The 20062-nt window shown below is 37.4% G+C and overlaps 1 protein-coding gene across 3 annotated transcripts in view; it reads left to right on the top strand.

Annotated features, from left to right (window-relative positions):
• Positions 1-20062, top strand: part of atp11b (ATPase phospholipid transporting 11B (putative)) — a 208324-nt gene that overhangs the window by 55673 nt on the left and 132589 nt on the right. For all 3 annotated transcript variants that reach the window (XM_051923917.1, XM_028794610.2, XM_051923918.1), the window contains exon 4: positions 16468-16548. In XM_051923917.1, coding sequence (XP_051779877.1) covers positions 16468-16548 — 81 coding nt within the window. The remainder of the gene's footprint in view (positions 1-16467; positions 16549-20062) is intronic.

Raw genomic sequence — 20062 nt, 5'->3', positions numbered from 1 at the left:
TATATACATATACATATATATACATATCTACATATATATACATATACATATACGCATCCACATATATATACATATATATATATACACATATCAACATATATATATACACATACATACACACACACACACACATACATATAGATAGATAGATAGATAGATAGATAGATAGATAGATATATATATAGATATATATATATATATATAGATATATATATATATATAGATATACACATATATATAGATATACACATACAGATATATATATACACATACAGATATATACACACACACACATATATATATATATATACACACACACACACATATATATATACACATACAGATATATATATATATATATATATAGCAAAATACCTGCGCTTCGCAGCGGAGAAGTAGTGTGTTAAAGAGGTTATGAAAAAAAAAAAAGGAAACATTTTAAAAATAACGTAACATGATTGTCAATGTAATTGTGTTGTCATTGTTATGAGTGTTGCTGTCTTTTATATATATAATATACACACACACACACACATAAACATATATATACATATATATATATACATATCTACATATACACATATCTACATATACATACGTATATACACATATACACATCCACATAAACATATATATACATATACAAATTTACATATCTACATATATATATATATATATATATATATATATATAGACATACATATATACATACATACATTCACATATATATATATATATATATATTATATATATATATATATATAAACTGTATATATATATATATATACATATATATATATATACTGTATATATACATATCTACTTAGTGGCTCCTGTATTTAGGATATAGCAGTTTGGATAATGGACGGATGGACATTTGTATGCATAGCCCCATTTGCCCGTTTTCGTTTTTTTTTCTTTCTTCAGTAATATTTCAGCAAACCCGGAGCTTGTCAGTTCAAATCCTGGTACTGACACCACTGTGTGACCCTGAGGAAGTCACTTCACCTGCATGTTGTGCAAAAAACAAAAGTAATGTAACAAATTGTACCTCAGATGTTGTAAGTTGGTGGAATAAAGGCATAAGTAAAATAGATAAATATGTATTATACACATAGGAACTATTCATTTATTTTCAGTTAAGTCATCTGCAGCAAACTTTTATAAATGAAGGTTTCTGATTTTTAGATAGTGCAAACTGTTTCTTCTTTATTGACGTTTTCTCTTGGAGAGCTTTTTTCATTTCATTGAAAATGAAAGCAGCAGCTGCCAAAATATGTAGCTTTCTTATTAATTTTTCAACATTGTGTAAAATAAATGTATAAAGTAACATAAAAGGTTTAAATACTGGTTATTCTTTTACACTAAAATATTACTACAGAGATACAAAAAAAGTAAAATGGATATGTTCTTTTTCTTTAAGGAGATTAAATATTACTGAAGAAAGAAAAAAAAAAACTAAAACAGCCAAATGGGGCTATGCATACGAACTTAAAAGGTTTAAATAAAACAGAAATATATATTTTATTTTTAGTTGCTTAACTTGTGGAGGGTGTATCCTGTAGCAAAGCCCTAACTTTTTTCGTGAAAGCCCGTTTCAGTCAATAAGTCTTAAAAAAACGTGTAAAGATATTGACAATAAGCTAAGTCATCTGCAGCAAAGTTTTATAATGAGGGTTTCTCCTTTTTAGACAATAAGCTACGCAAACCCAGGAAGACATGGAATCGTTTAAATCAAGTATCATTACATCTTCCTTTCTTAAAGAGAAGTAAGGCAGTACTTATAAGCTTACATATTTATATATAGACATACATATATATATATATCCGAAGCCGTGCAAGCACACTCTTTTGAGAATGCAACGTATAGTTGTACAGAAGAAAAGCAATCTTGCCTCAAATGAATGGCAACCTTTTGTAGGTCTATGAAGTTAATTTAAACTTTAGGTTTACACGGTGCTTTCTTTCTGAAGTACCTGCACTCATGAATATGTCTGTATGTGTCAGTCGGTCAAATTCACGCGCTTCGCACCGGCGAAGTACCGCTTTTAAATTTTTATTAAGAAGAAAATAAAACGTTTTTAAATTGAGGGAAAATATACTAATAACAGTTTGTTAAGGATCAGTTTTTTTGTGAAGCTGCCTTTACTCGAGTGATCACTTCGACCTGACTTGGTGGCCAAGTGTAAGCGTTACCTGGAAGTAACCACCCATACAATCAGATTGTGAATCAGACTACGAATGCCGTGAATGTAATTATACACTCACTGCACTTGCTTACGGTAATCGAACCTCGGACGTCAGCGCTAGAGGGGCTTAGCAGCGGTCAAGTATTGGTTTTAAATTTTAATTAAGAACAAAAGAAAACCTCAGAGGTTCGATTCTCGAAAGGGAGTGAAGTGAGTGTCCGGCTACCTACCAGGTAAAGCTTATGGTCGGACAGCAAGTGACGTAACATCAGCCACGGTGCCTTCAGTTGTGAGAAGCAGATCATAGAATGATTGAAAATAGTTTTGCATTTACCTTTTTAGTAAAAGGCGAGCTTTTAAGCCTGAGAAATCACCCCGTAAATGCACACGTTTAATTGCACATGTGTTAATATGTATGGTTACACAGTATTAAAAGACAGTGAAGAACGTGATTTACCTTTGTTCCCGCGTTTGATAAAAGGCGAGCTTTTAAGCCTGAGAAATCACCCCGTAAATGCACACGTTTAATTGCACATGTTAATATGTATGCTTACACAGTATTAAAAGACACTCAAAAATTAACGTCATTTACCATCAGCCACGGTGCCTTCAGTTGTGAGAAGCAGATCATAGAATGATTGAAAATAGTTTTGCATTTACCTTTTTAGTAAAAGGCGAGCTTTTAAGCCTGAGAAATCACCCCGTAAATGCACACGTTTAATTGCACATGTGTTAATATGTATGGTTACACAGTATTAAAAGACAGTGAACAACGTCAGTTACCTTTGTTCCCGCGTTTGATAAAAGGCGAGCTTTTAAGCCTGAGAAATCACCCCGTAAATGCACACGTTTAATTGCACGTGTTAATATGTATGCTTACACAGTATTAAAAGACAGTCAAAAATTAACGTCATTTACCTTCGTTCCCGCGTTTGACTCGTGCTGTAAATCTCTTCCTTGTTTTTAGGTCACGTGATTACGTAGGAGGCGTGATGACGCGATACGTGACTCCGCCTCCTCCATTACAGTATATGGACAAAAAATATGTTCCAGTTATGACCATTACGTGTAGAATTTCGAAATGAAACCTGCCTAACTTTTGTAAGTAAGCTGTAAGGAATGAGCCTGCCAAATTTCAGCCTTCCACCTACACGGGAAGTTCGAGAATTAGTGATGAGTGAGTCAGTCAGTCAGTCAGTCAGTGAGTCAGTGAGGGCTTTGCCTTTTATTAATATGTATAGATTATATGTAAGCTTATAAGTACTGCCTTACTTCTCTTTAAGAAAGGAAGATGTAATGATACTTGATTTAAAAGATTCCATGTCTTGCTGGGTTTGCTTAGCTTATTGTCAATATCTTTACACCTTTTTTTAAGACTTATTGACTGAAACGGGCTTTCACGAAAAAAGTTAGGGCTTTGCTACAGGATACGCCCTCCACAAATTAAGCAAGTAAAAATAAAATATATATTTCTGTTGTATTTAAACCTTTTAAGTTCGTATGCATAGCCCCATTTGGCTGTTTTAGTTTTTTTTTTTCTTTCTTCAGTAATATTTAATCTCCTTAAAGAAAAAGAACATATGCATTTTACTTTTTTTGTATCTCTTTAGTAATATTTTAGTGTAAAAGGATAACCAGTATTTAAACCTTTTATGTTACTTTATACATTTATTTTACACAATGTTGAAAAATTAATAAGAAAGCTACATATTTTGGCAGTTGCTGCTTTAATTTTCAATGAAATGAAAAAAGGTCTCCAAGAGAAAACCTCAATGAAGAAGAAACAGTTTGCACTATCTAAAAAGGAGAAACCGTCATTTATAAAGGTTTGCTGCAGATGACTTAACTGAAAATAAATTAATAGTTCCTATGTGTATAATACATATTTATCTATTTTACTTATGCCTTTATTCCAGCAACTTGCAACATCTGACGTACAATTTGTTACATTACTTTTGTTTTTTGCAGCACAGGCAGGTGAAGTGACTTCCTCAGGGTCACACAGTGGTGTCAGTACCAGGATTTGAACTGACAAGCTCCGGGTTTACTGAAATATTACTGAAGAAAGAAAAAAAACGAAAACGGGCCAATAGGGCTATGCATACAAATGTCCATCCATCCATTATCCAACCTGCTATATCCTAAATACAGGAGCCAATAAGTAGATATGTATATATACAGTACAGTAATCCCTCCTCCATCGCGGGGGTTGCGTTCCAGAGCCAACCGCGAAATAAGAAAATCCGCGAAGTAGAAACCATATGTTTATATGGTTATTTTTATATTGTCATGCTTGGGTCACAGATTTGCGCAGAAACACAGGAGGTTGTAGAGAGACAGGAACGTTATTCAAATACTGCAAACAAAAATTTGTCTCTTTTTCAAAAGTTTAAACTGTGCTCCATGACAAGACAGAGATGACAGTTCTGTCTCACAATTAAAAGAATGCAAACATATCTTCCTCTTCAAAGGAGCAAACAAATCAATAGGGCTGTTTGTTTTTAAGTATGCGAAGCACCGCCGGTACAAAGCTGTTGAAGGCGGCAGCTCACACCCCCTCCGTCAGGAGCAGAGAGAGAGAGAGAGAAAGAGAGAGAAACAAATTCAAAAATCAATACGTGCCCTTTGAGCATTTAAGTATCCAAAGCACCGTGCAGCATACTTAAAAGCTGCACACAGAAGGTAGCAACGTGAAGATAATCTTTCAGCATTTTTAGACGAGCGTCCGTATCGTCTAGGTGTGCGAACAGCCCCCCTGCTCACACCCCCTACGTCAGGATCACAGATAGTCAGCGCAAGAGAGAGAGAAAGAAAAGTAAGTTGGCAGATGGCTGAGAAGCTACCCAATAGCGTCCCTTGTATGAAATCAACTGGGCAAACCAACTGAGGAAGCATGTACCAGAAATTAAAAGACCCATTGTCCTCAGAAATCCGCGAACCAGCAAAAAATCCGCGATATATATTTAAATATGCTTACATATAAAATCCGCGATGGAGTGAAGCCGCGAAAGGCGAAGCGCGATATAGCGAGGGATCACTGTACAGTGGAACCCCGGGTTACGAGTTTAATCCATTCCAGAACCGAGCTCGTAACCCGATCTGCTCGTAACCCGAATGAATTTTCCCCATTTAAAATAATGGAAATGAGATTAATCCGTTCCAGCCCTCCCAAAACGTCCCCAAAATATCATAAATAATGGAAAAAAACATGTTTTTAAATAAGAAACAAACATCAAAATACTGTATTAGTAAATATCTATATATATAAAAATGGAATGGGTGGGTCGTCGGGTGGGCCTTTTTTTCATTCCGTTGAAAGACACGCCCTACTCACTGGACAGTTAAAAACACCAATCAAACTAACGATGACATCAAGTATTACCCAATCAAAAGTAGGAAAGGAGGCATCTTCATAAAATGCGTGTGGGATGATTTGCATGAGACGCTGCTTTAAAAAAAAAATGATAAAAAAAATACGGGATAAATCCCGTCCAGTATTGATTCAAAACGGGACGCGCAATTTCATTCTCAAACGCGGCACGATTCCGTATTTTAAAGGACGGGTGGCAACCCTACAGTGCCAGGTAACCACCCATACAATCACATTGTGATTCAGACTAGGAATGCAATGAATGTAATTACCCCGATCTACATACAAGGCGAAAGTGTTGCAACATTCAAAGATGATGGTTTGGGATAAGTACACCATACAACATAAAAGAGCTTATGAAGCCTTGAACCGAAAAAAGCAACATCTCAGAGATCGTAAAAAAAAAAACAGGAGCTAATGTCGTTTTACTCGCTGTAGATTTTAGTCAAACATTACCAGTTATTTCACGAGGGAGACCAGCACATCAACTCAACGCGTGTTTAAAATCCATGCTTCTCCTACGCTCGGTTATATGTCGCGTGTTCTCGGGTAGGTGCACCAAAAAATGTATACATTTAAGCATGTAATGGGCAAACAAAAAATGAGGTATACCCGAAGGCACAGCAGTAGTACTTAATGTAACTTTACTTCTTAAATGTTAATGTTTTACTGTTTAATAATTTATACGCTTCTTATATGTTGTTCAAATTCTTTTATCAAAATACCACTGACAGCGCAATGCACGATAACATCGAGTGAATACACCATACACATCCGCCCACGGCTGCCCTGCTGTGCGCAGATAGGACTTGATTGTACAATAAAATAAAATAAAGATAAAAAGACTAAAACAATCATCACCCATAAAGCGGATAGTAGACGTGACGTACTATATGTGTACCACATTTCAAGTGTATAGGTGCAACGGTTTGCGAGCTACAGGTCATTTAAAATCCTGGACAGACACACAAATTGCCACGGTAGCAAATTACAGAAGAAGATTTTACTGTTTAATAATTTATATTTATATGAAATGTGCTTCTTATATATTACTTCATATTCTCATATGATAATGATGTTAATGTTTATATTGATTTCTGTGTTATTAAAACTGCATGTATGTGTGTATATGTATATATATATATATATATATATATATATATATATATATATATATATATATATATATATATATATATACTAGCAAAATACCCGCGCTTCGCAGCGGAGAAGTAGTGTGTTAAAGAGGTTATGAAAAAAAAAGGAAACATTTTAAAAATAACGTAACATGATTGTCAATGAAAGCCCGTTTCACTCAGTAAGTCTTATGTGTGTGTTTATGTATGTGTGTGTATATATATGTACATGTGTATATGTAGATATGTATATATATGTATATGTATATAAATGTTTATGTGTGTGTGTATATTATATATCCATCCATCCATTTACCAACCCGCTGAATCCGAACACAGGGTCACGGGGGTCTGCTGGAGCCAATCCCAGCCAACACAGGGCACAAGGCAGGAACCAATCCAGGGCAGGGTGCCAACCCACCGCAGGTATATTATATATATAATATATATATATATATATCTATATATATATATATATATATATATATATATATATAATATATATATATATATATAAAAGACAGCAGCAGTTATAACAATGACAACACAATTACATTGACAATCATGTTACGTTATTTTTAAAATGTTTCCTTTTTTTTTTCATAACCTCTTTAACACACTACTTCTCCGCTGCGAAGCGCGGGTATTTTGCTATATATATATATATATATATATATATATATATATATATATACGAGCTGTATATACCCGGCGTTGCCCGGGGCAGAAGTAACCTAATCGGTCAAACACTTACATATATACCAAAGTAAACCTAATCGGTCAAACAGTTACATATATAAACAAACCGAACCTAATCGGACAAACAGCTTCATATATACAGAAGCGAACCTAATCGGACAAACAGCTAATCTATATACATAAGCAAACCTAATTGGTCAAACAGTTACATAAATACAAAAGCAAACCTAATCGATGAAACAGCTTCATATATACAGAAGCGAACCTAATTGGTCAAACAGTTATGCATGTGCAGAATAATTTTACAAAGATTATGCGTGTTAACAATCATTAAAAAGAAAAGATTGAGGAACTCTTCTTCTATATGTGATGAAGCTGGATGAAGCTGACTTGACGAAGACGTAGGTGGCATAGATTGGTTTTTCTAAAACAGAAGAAAAAAATGAGTATCTATTATTATTTTAAATTAGAATGAAAATGAGAACCTTGATTAGAGATAGATTATCCGTATTAAAATATGTGCATGAATACACTTTTGCTAACTCTCTAGCAAAAGTTTATTCATACAAATTGGCATGGGATGGCTTTGTGAAAAAGTAAAAATTAGATAAAAATAAATTGAGAATGCGTACTTCCATTTGACTGAGATTATGTGTAATGATGAAAAAAAAGTTTAGTATGTTTTTTTTTCCATACGGGAAGGATGTAAAACCTTACATAGGCACCCTTCAGCCCGTACTGAAGGGTACTGTCAGATTCTTACTGACTAAAAAACACCCTTTTTATTCCACAGCTACCCCAAAAACCACTATTAGGCATTACTTTGGGGTGGCAGTAGTTTAGTTATGAAACAGCTGGGTCCTGAAAAAAATCTGTCTGATTAGTGGCTTCATCACATATAGAAGAACAGTTCCTCAATCTTTTCTTTTTAATGATTGTTAACACGCATAATCTTTGTAAAATCATTCTGCACATGCATAACTGTTTGACCAATTAGGTTCGCTTCTGTATATATGAAGCTGTTTGATCGATTAGGTTTGCTTTTGTATTTATGTAACTGTTTGACCAATTAGGTTTGCTTATGTATATAGATTAGCTGTTTGTCCGATTAGGTTCGCTTCTGTATATATGAAGCTGTTTATCCGATTAGGTTCGCTTTTTTTATATATGTAACTGTTTGACCGATTAGGTTTACTTTGGTATATATGTAAGTGTTTGACCGATTAGGTTACTTCTGCCCCGGGCAACGCCGGGTATATACAGCTCGTAGTTAAATAAAAGATAAACCCACTTAAGAAAATGTAACCTTACCTTGGCGGCAGACGATTGCAGTTAACGGAGAGCGGCTGAGGAAGGAGGGAGGGAGGACTAGAGGACTGGCTGCATTTTCGGCACCTTCACATCAAAAAAAACTAAAATTGCAATTTCTTAACTGTATGTACGTACGTACGTACATGAATTGTAAAAAAAAATAGACTTTCTTAACTTTAAACTTAGCCTAACACTTAACATTACACGTATGATTTTTTTTTACGCTAATCATCTGTTTTTGCCTTTTTGGCTGCACTTTCGGCACCTTCACTTATAGCAGTTTCAGTTTTAGTGTAAAGATACCTATGCAACGACGTTTGCTTTTGCCTGCTTTTTAAAAGCTTACGAAAGTGAGCCAAGCAGGTGTCATCATAATTTGCTGCAGAACGACTAGCTGCAACTTTTTCTGGATGTTTCTTTTCAATGAAACTTGTAACCTTCTCCCACATTCCCAGCACTTCTTTAATTTCACTTGTCGAAATTTCCTCTGTCTCGACCTCCTCCTCACTACCGCTGATCTCTTGCAGATCCTCCGTACGTTGCATGTCTTGCAGCTCAAGCAACTCCTGTGTTGAGAGTTCCTCCTCATGTTCCTTGACAAGCTCGTTGATATCACCCTCGTCAACCTGCAGACCCATCGACTTGCCGAGGGACACGATTTCATGCACTGGATCTACGTCGGGCACGTTGGTCTCGATCTCGGTCTCAAGACCAAATCCTTCAAAGTCCCTTGCTGCAATCACATCAGGCCATAACTTCTTCCATGCAGAATTCAGTGTTCTTCTGGTCACTTCTTTCCACGCCAGGTCAATCATGCGTAGGCATTGCACGATGTTGTAATGTTCTTTCCAGAACTCTCGGAGTGTTAGCTCCGTATTTTCTGTCATATCGAAGCATCGTTTGAACAGATGCTTCGTGTAGAGCTTTTTGAAATTGGAAATGACCTGCTGATCCATCGGTTGCAGGATTGAAGTCGTGTTGGGTGGGAGGTAGAGGACTTTTATGAATTGATATTCTTCCCGGATGTTGTCTTGGAGACCGGGCGGGTGGGCTGGAGCATTGTCGAGGACGAGTAACGCTTGCAGAGGCAGTTTGTTTTCTTGAAGATACTTCTTCACCGCAGGTCCAAAGCAGAGATTTACCCAGTCGATGAAGAACTGCCGCGTAACCCATGCCTTTGGATTGGCGCGCCACATCACGTGCAGTTTTTCTTTAAGAATCCTGTGAGTGTTAAAGGCTCGAAGATTCTCTGAATGATAGACTAGCAGTGGCTTCTCTTTAAAGTCACCGCTAGCATTTGCACACAATGCAAGGGTGAGGCGGTCCTTCATCGGCTTATGTCCTGGCATCTTCATCTCCTCTGCTGTGATGTACATCCTACGGGGCATTTTCTTCCAAAAAAGCCCCGTCTCGTCGCAATTAAAAACTTGCTGGGGGATGTAACATTCTGCCTCGATGAGCTGCGCGAAACGTGTGATGAACTCGCCAGCTGCCTTCTGGTCTGCACTTGCTGCCTCGCCATGTCTTACGACAGAGTGAATGCCTGATCGCTTCTTAAATCTGTCGAACCATCCATGACTAGCCTTGAATTCTGGTTCTACTACATCCGTAGATGTGGATGGTTCTTTCTGCTTCAGGTCATTGTAAATGATGCAAGCTTTCTCGCTTATCACTGTTTCAGTAAGCATATCTCCTGCCAACTCTTTCTCTTTTATCCACAATAACAGCAGGTTTTCCATTTCTTCGTGGATAGCTGACCTTTGCATGCCTTTTGCTACTTTTACACTCTTTATGGTCTCCTTTTGCTTTAGCATTGTGCATATTGTGGACGTACTGCGGTCGTAAATTTTGGCGAGTTCCATCACACACACACCTCTCTCATGCTTTTCTATAATTTCCTGCTTCAACTCGACTGACAGCTGCTGTCCTTTCCACTTCCTACCATCTTTGAAGACATGGTTAATGCCCAATATGTATGAAACACACACAAAAAAGTTCAAGAAACGTGGATGTACTACGATAAGAAGAGCGATACGTCTTTCCAGCGCGCGGTAACACGTGAGAAGGAAGAGATGCTGTGATACCTGAGAATTGTGGGTAAAAGAGGATTCTGGGTACAAGTACTGTACAGTAGTAGTACGTAGGACAGTAAAGAAAGGCTTATCCCAACCATTCGAAACGGCTCTGGGTAGAAGGGGTAGAGGTTTCCGGGTAAGAAAGGCGAAGCGGAAACTAGCGGTGACGTATTGGAGCTCGGCTTGTAAACAGGGCAGGCCTCGTAAACCGGGCAGAAATTTTGCTCAGATCGCGGCTTGAAAACCGAATTACTCGTATACTGAGCCGCTCGTAAACCAGGGTTCCACTGTATATATGTGAATGTATGTATGTATGAATGTATATATGTATGTCTATATTTATATATATATATATATATATATATATATATATATATATATATATATATATATATATATATATATATATATATATATATATATATATATGTGTAGATATATATATATATATGTGTAGATATATATATATATATGTGTAGATATATATATATATATGTGTAGATATATATATATATATATATATATATATATGTAGATATATATATATATATATATATATATATATGTAGATATATATATGTAGATGTGTATATATATGTATATATGTTTATGTATATATATGGTTACATAACCTCTTTAACACACTACTTCTCCGCTGCGAAGCGCGGGTATTTTGCTAGTGTGTTGATAAGCAGCAAGCAGCCTGCTATACCATCCCCCCACTGCCTCAGAACAGGCAAGACGTTCCCCCAGTTCCTGCCTTGATTGATTATCTGGAAGTGAGCTACCCAGAATTGTAAGGGGAAATAATTTGATGTGTGTTTTGTGTCTACAACAATCTATGTAAACACATCGTTAAAACAAACTTTTTAATATTTTAGTAATAAATAACAAAAATGTAGACAGGAACTGTATAATGTGTGAAGGCTGATGGCCAAATATCAAATAAACACTTTCACAAAAGGTGTAAGTACAATACAACAGCTTCCATGGTGCTGTGGTTAGAACTGCCGACTTATAATCTGGAGGTCATGAGTTCGAAACCAGCTCCCCGGCAAATTTACTGTTTAGAGTAGTGAGCTGCTCTTATTGTTAATATTATATGAGTGCGAGCAGAAGCACGCAGGTGGCCGGTTGATTGTGTTAAATCACGCTTGACTTGACGGCGATCAACGCACATGTACTGTGCAAGGCATGTACGGGGACCACTGAGAAAAGAAGAATGTTCTTTGCTCACCTTGCAGAGGAGCTTCGTCGTCACTTCTTACAAGAAAAGGCGATGGATAAAGCAAAAGAGGATGCAACATTGACAAGCTTCTGTTCCAAGACCACCGCTTCCCCAGCCCCTTCAGTGTAATTGTAACCACAGCACAGAGAGAAGTGCGTACATTGCAGCAGGTACACGTCATAAACTTAGAAAGGACAGCCTTTGGGTGTGTGTGAACTGTTAACATTTGAATCTGATGATTGCATATAGCATGGAACTGACTTCTCTGTACTATTCTTTCCTCTGAATGTCCTGGAGTACACATAACCCCACCCCCATTCCACCCCCCACCCCCGCACCCAAAAGTAGACACTGGCAAGATCGAAAAAAAAAAAAAAAACCACAATAATAATAATATGAATAATGTTGCATCTGTGCTAGGGCTGCACGATAACAGAAAAAATGATTATCACGATTATTTTGCTCAAAATTTTTATCACGATTAATAATGACGATTATTCCTTTGGTAAATGAAGTCTGTGACCAAAGCAGTGTAGCCTCGGCCAGTTATTCACAGATGCTGCCCTAATCATATTAGCTGCGTTGTCCGTTGTGATGCACACAAGTCTTTCTTCCACCAAGCCCCAAGCGGACATCGCTTCTTTGAGGCCCACTGCAATAAACTCCGCTGTATGGTCTTGTGGGAAAAACGAAGTTTGCAAAAGCTTGCTTTTCATCTCAAACTTGCTGTCAATAAAATGTACTGTCAAGCTCAAATACAGTTCCGCAGTTCTGCTTGACCATAAGTCGGTCGTGGCAGCAAAATATTCAAGGCTGAGCCTGAGAATTTCTCTTTCTATTTCTTTTCGGCATTTCGCATACAGCGAGGGCAGCGCAACATTGGAAAAATGGTTGCGTGAGGGAATGCTATATCTTTTATCAAGTGTTGCGATCATTTTGTTAAACCCCTCACTGCTCACGGTGGTTATTGGACACATATCCTTGGCTATATGGTACGTGATCGCCTCTGTTATTTCCCGGTGTCTTTGCGAGCTAGGCAGATATGGTATTGCGTTGAACAATGTCCCTGATATTGTTGTCTCTGTTGTGGATGGCTGGTAATTTCTTGTTGCTGTTTGTGCCTTCAGTCGTTGAAATTCTTGATAGTGTACTTTGTGGTGGCTTTTAAGGTGGTTGATGAGGTTTGTTGTGTTACCTTGGGACGTTTGGACGGAACAGGAGCAAAGTTTGCACAAGACTCGTACCTGATCAACATCACATTCCTCGAAATCGAAATAGTTCCAGACAACTGAGTATGACCCCTTTTTAGGAACTAACGATCGCACTTCTGCATCTTCCTCACGTTGCTCCGCCATCATGTGTTTATTCTGACTGACTGTTATTGCTGCTATTGACTTCTTCTGCTTCAGAAAGCGCTTGCAATCTAGACGCAGTAACGTCATAGTGACGCAGTCCAATCCGTAAACTCAGCCCATAAAAAACAGTTTGGTCTTTATACTGTAAAATCGCGACGATATTTATTAACTGATCGTGGGTCATAAATATCGTTATCATGAGAAAAAAAGATTAATCGTGCAGCCCTAATCTGTGCCACACTATTTTCCGAAATGTACTATACAGGTCATAAAATGAGTTATTCCAAATATCATATATACCTATGTTTCCTGTGTGAGCAGGAACACTCAATAAAACTGAATAAAAAAAATTCAAGTGACGGTGAGATACGACGAAGGCAGATTCACCAGCGTTAGTGTGTGAGCTTTTATCCCTCCAGATCAGAGAATTTCCAGTTCCATTGTCTTAAAACACCACTCACATCTACAGTTATTCCCAGTTTCAGATAAAAAGTTACAGCATCAGATCTGGGGTGAGGGGTTGGGTGTTGTATTGTGATCATGACTGAGAGAATAAAAGTGGGGGGAAAAAAACGCAAATTTTTGCAAGTACTATAAATTTACACCGGCTGTTACAGACACAAATCAATATGTTTTTTATTGTATAATCTATACTAATAAAAGGCAAAGCACTCACTCACTCACTCACTCACTCACTCACTCACTCACTCACTCACTCACTCACTCATCACTAATTGTCCAACTTCCCGTGTGGGTGGAAGGCTGAAATTTGGCAGGCTCATTCCTTACAGCTTACTTACAAAAGTTAGGCAGGTTTCATTTCGAAATTCTACGCGTAACGGTCATAACTGGAACCTCTTTTTTGTCCATATACTGTAATAGACTGCAGCTCAATGGCCGGGGGAGGCGGAGTTGCGTATCGCGTCATCACGCCTCCCACGTAATCACGTGAACTGACTGTGAACGCAGTACGTAGAAAACAAGGAAGAGCCCCAAAGAGCGCTGAAGAAAACCATTCATTACACAATTGAGAAGGCAGCGAAACAATAAGAAGTGAGCGAGTGACGCATACAAGCATATTCATAAGTGCAGCTACTGTGGAAACAAAGCACGGTGTAAACTGTAAGTTTAAATTAAGTTTATAGAAACGCTGCCGTTTGCAATACCGTATTCGCGACATACAAGTTTAATGAGAAGACACGAGGTATAAACGAGACTTTGGATCACTTTGTAACGGAGTTAAAATTGCTGTAGCGAGAAACTTTTAAGTGCCGGGTCTTAGCTAACATTAAATAAAGCCGTGGACATCGCAACATCACACGAGAGCGGCTCACGTGAACTGACTGAACGCAGCACGAGTGATCACTTCGATGAATCAAACCTGTTCAAAAAACACATTACACAATTGATAATGTAGGAAAAGAATATGAAGCGACTGACACATACAGACATTTTCATGAGTGCGGAAACAAAGCACCGTGTACACCTAAAGTTTAAATTAAGTTCATTGACCTACAAAAGGTTGCCATTGATTTGAGGCAAGATTGCTTTTCTCCTGTACAACTATACGTTGCATTCTCAACAGTAAGCTTGCACGGCTTGGTCATATTACAACCGGAGTGCTGAACTGACAACGTGGTATACAAAGAGAACTATAACAATCATAATAAACGAACAATAAAACAGTGGAGAACCCGTGGATTAAATAAAAAGGCTGCTTCCTTGGCGAAGCAAGGAAAAAGGATGACCTTATATGGCGTTCGTTTATTAAAAAGCGGAGAACCTGTGTAAAGGCCGCTTCACAAAAAAACAGCAGAGCGCCTTATATGAGCAGGCAGTCAGCTAGAGAACGGAATCAATAAATAACTATAATTGTAATAAACGAACAAAAAATAGCGGAGAATCCGCGGATTACATAAAGGAAATGGGTACCTGAACAGAAAAGTGAGTCTCAAATAGCTACACAATAACTATAACAATCGTAATAAACGAACAATAAAACAATCCAGAACCGCTAAGCAAGGAGAAAGGACGGCCTTATATGGCGTTCGTTTATAAAACAGCGGAGAGGCTGTGTAAAGGCAGCTTCACAAAAAAACAGATCCTTAACAAATGGTTATTGGTATATTTTCCCTCAATTTAAAAAGGTTTTCTTCTTAATAAAAATTTAAAAGCAGTACTTCACCGCTGCGAAGCGCGCGGATTTGGCTATATATATATACTCTTGCATAGATTATTGTAGACACAAAACACACATCAAATTATTTCCCCTTACAATTCTGGGTAGCTCACTCCCAGATAATCAATCAAGGCAGGAACTGGGAGAACTTCTTGCCCGTTCTGAGGCGGTGGGGGGATGGTATAGCAGGCTGCTTGCTGCTTATCAACACATTTAGAAGACAAAAGACTCTGAGGAAAGGTGCGAAGGGATTTAAGGTGGGCCAGATTTACAAGTTTTTCGTAGGCTCTGGTAATATTCTAGTGTTAATTCAGCTACTTGTACCTGCATCTTAACTTTTTTAGGTCACTACTCAAAACACAAATGTGTGATCAGTTAAATAAAGACACACATTGACTGGTAAATCAAACACATTATCCAAAGAGTTAGACCCCATTTCTTCACCATTATTCAGAGAAGCACCTCATGAGTCTGTGCTAATTGGTCATTGTGAAGATTTACTCATGCAGATTCACCTTTGATTCTATAGCAGTGGTTTGCCATGTCTAATAAATGCAAACATTTGTGCATGTAATAATCATTTTCTACTCCTATAGTTTAAAAGGAAAAAGTATATTAGAGCCATTAGTACTGTTAGGTCTATCTTTTTTGTGACTGTTATTTTATTGCCATGTACAGTACAGCTTGAAACAATAAAAATGTAAATTATTTTACTGTAAATTCTGTTCTATGTGTGTGTATATGTATGTGTGTGTGTGTGTGTGTATATATATATATATATATATATATATATATATATATATAGTGTGTGTGTGAGAGAGGGAGAGGTTTCTTGACAAGTGTATTATTTAATTATTATTTTATTCAATCAGTGGCTTGTTTTTATGTTTGACTAGCTCTTTTTTTTTTGTTTGCTTTTGTTAAGCTAATGATAGATACCCCAACAAGTCCTGTTACTAGCGGACTTCCATTGTTCTTTGTAATCACAGTGACAGCCATAAAGCAGGTAAGATTTTATTGTATTTTACAAATTATTTCCTTTTTCATTTCTGAAATCAGACTGCATATCACAGTCAGTTTTGTTTTCCAATCATTGTCAAAAGCAGCAGTCTGACTCCTTGCATCTTAGCATTGATGGTTACGAGATGCTCAGCTCTGCGTTTCATTTTCTGAAGTTGTATTTATACATTTGCTGTGCCCACTCCAAGAACTGAGTAAATACATTCCTATTCTAAGTAGACCTTTCATTCATTTTAGCTTTGTGACAAAAGGCTCTTCATTCTCTGTTGTAGCAATTTTTACACAGGGTATTCTTAATTTAATTTTACCCATCCTTTAAAGCCAATACCCCGATGGCTGTTGTTGCCCATCTGGTATTGTTTATTTTTCACTTTTCTTTTGCTGAAAATGTGTTTTCAGCATATTCCATCAATTTATAGAAGCAGATAAAAATGTCACAACTCTTTCAATTAAGTCAAGAAACCTTTCACATTCTGACAACTCTCTGCTGGGCTGTTACTAGCAAGATTTATGGAACTATTTGTATATGGAAAATATAGAGCTGTGGAAATTTCAGTTTACTCTCTTCCTTGCAAGCCTGTGTATTTTCCAGACATATTTCCAGACATATTTGCAGTGTTGTCATATCTCAGATCTATATACTCACAACTTATCAACTGTTCTAGTGCGGGGATTAAGTTATGAAAAAATGAACATTCTGGGACTCTAAACTGTGATTAAAATAGCTAATGTGACAAAAATATAATTTGTGACAATAATTTAAAGTTTAGTTTCCCTTATCGAATGACGTTGCAACTTTCATTTTCTGGTTTGATATTTTGGTCATATTTTGTCTGCCATTCCTTAAGTACATTGTTAACCTATTTACTGCTCATTGCACGCACAGAGTATACTCATTGTTACTATGTAGGCACCGGACACATCATCATACCAGAGTTTGTTACAGTGTGAATAGCAGCTGCTTTGTCGGTTGATAGCTGGTTGCAGATGCTGTTCAGTTGCCCTCAGGTCATCAAAGCATTTTATCGTGTTATAGTGGCAACAAGGTAGAATATATTTCTAGTGATACTGAAGCATGAGAAGCACACAAAGGTAACAGTACTGCTCATATTCTAGGCTTTTTGTGCTACTTCTGAATCTGTGTGGTGTGAGGATCTTTTCTGCCATTCACGTCTGGATTCCAGTAATCACTTACAGTATTTAATCTGCTCCTAACTGATAACATGTGTGAGACTAGCAGACCCTGAAACTCAATTTCAACTTAAACATATAATTAGATTAGGTAAACTTTGTTAATCCCATGGGGAAATTCAAACAATACAAACTCACAGGACATATAATAAAGCCAATCAATCAATCAATAAAAATATACTTAACGAGTACATCGGTTGGAAGCCTTGAATTGCCTGATAGCATTGGCCAAAAGAGAAAAACAGAGGTGCTTCATGGCACACCGTGGTAGAATGAATGTGTGGCTAAAAGTGCAACAAGAGAGTGCCTCCTGGAGGGGATTGAGGGGATTTTTCATGATGTCCTCCAATTTTTCCATCATTTTCTTTTCCACAACAGCTTCCAGTGTGTCCAGGAATCACCTTGTGATGGAGCAGGCTTTCCTCATAGGTTTGTTCTAGTGTGGCACCAAAAGCACCAAATTTTGCATGGCTAATCACTAGGGTCTATGAAAGAATTTTAGCCTAGGAGCCCAAAAACATTGCTTGAAAAAAACACACAACTGCAGATATACCGATATCAATGAAAATTGTTGCGAAAATTACCAAAAATGACCGTACGTGCACTAAAAGAACCAGACTTTGACACTTTAAAGTCTTTGACAGAATCGCCAAGTCATTCACAAATACTTGAATAAACCACAAAACTGTAGATTTACCGATAGCAATGAAAATTGTTGTCAAAATGACCCAAAAATTACCGTCTGTTCACTATAAAAACCAGACGTAGATACGCAAAACTCAAAACTTAAGTCTTTGACAGAGTCAACAAGTCAATCACAAATATTACATCACTATGAAATAGTTTTCAGATTAATTCTATTTGTTGCACATGCATTTACACAGTGGTGAGCAGTCCAGATTTGTATTACTGCATTTGCATCTGGTGCAATTGCCTTTACAGGAACATTTGATCAGCTCACTGCAGGCCCTGGAGACTTCAGGGAGAGTGGTCCATTGTGGCACCCATGATCCTGATTCTGTCACCCATGCATAGCCCAATGGAGAAGGAATCAGTTGGTCAGTTTGTAAGCTTGTCGTCCAGATTCCTGCCTGATATACAACCCTTTGTACATTCAGAAGTAGTGTGTCCTGTGTAGGTGGCAGTTTCTCCATTGATCGATTTTGCATGACAGAAGAGTTCTCTTCTTAATTGATTCACAGACATCAAAGGGCTGCTTTTATCATACAGGATAACAGTTGGTCTTTCAAGCGTTTTGAATTGTACACAATCAGAAGTCAACTGCTGAAATGGATGTTTGGCAAGATTTAAAAATGTCTCTGTGACATCATCATACGCCTGCCAGGCTGACTTCTTACCTCAACTAGTGAAAGCTGAAGTTGTATCGCAGCCGGAGTATGCATGGAACACAGGCAATGCTCGTGACTTTGGCTCACCCAAGCTTGCACATATTTCGTTGTGGTAAAATCTGTGCTTCTTGCCTGTGCCAAAGGCCACTCAAATATCAGCAGCAGATTGTGTGATGACTAGGTTTTCTTTATATTGAATACAATACTCTGGCCGATGATCCTGATCCTTGAGGTTCAGACCATTCAATATCATTGACACAAGATACGTCACGCTAGATGGCAGTGACGTCTGTTGACATTCTGCTGTGAAGCTACCAGCGAAGGTGAAACCATTGTGATGGAAGAAATCATGTCTGATTATTTTAGCAGCCTTTGCAAAAATGACAGCATCTTCGTCAAAATCACGTTGCTTCCCGGCCTCCCTCAACATTTTTCTCATTCCCTCCTTGAAAACAATAATTGTATTTCTACCGTCAAACTCATCTTGTGCATCTGGGAAGCACTCTAGCAATTGCTTCTTCAACCTTGTCTTGGTCACTAGTTTTTGTATGCCCAGATCTTCAAGACGAGTCATGTAGAGAGAATGAATTTCAGACAACTTGAAAAATAATATACCAGATTCCACTGATTTTTCAGTGTAGGTTGTTAGTTCTACAAAAGCTCTAGACTCGTTCATTTTTTGATCTGTGTTTTCACATTTCTTGTTTGCCTTCCTTGTAAGGCTGTGATACCGGTTTCTCAACCCAACTAAGCATGGTAAGTGGAATTTAGCCTCCATTGCCATTAAATCTCCTCCAACTATCCTAATCTGAAGCTTGGTGTCATTGAGTTCATTAATCATGGTCTGGATATTCTTGTCAGCATCAAATATCGACACTTCATGCAGAACACCTTCCTTTTCGTTTTTCTCACAAAAAAAGCATTTCTGCATATCTGTTGCTTGGCGCTTGATAGATATTT

Source organism: Erpetoichthys calabaricus, chromosome 2 (assembly GCF_900747795.2).
Source record: "Erpetoichthys calabaricus chromosome 2, fErpCal1.3, whole genome shotgun sequence".
In the NCBI taxonomy this organism is placed as follows: domain Eukaryota; kingdom Metazoa; phylum Chordata; class Cladistia; order Polypteriformes; family Polypteridae; genus Erpetoichthys; species Erpetoichthys calabaricus.
This window is presented reverse-complemented; position numbering and strand designations above follow the sequence as displayed.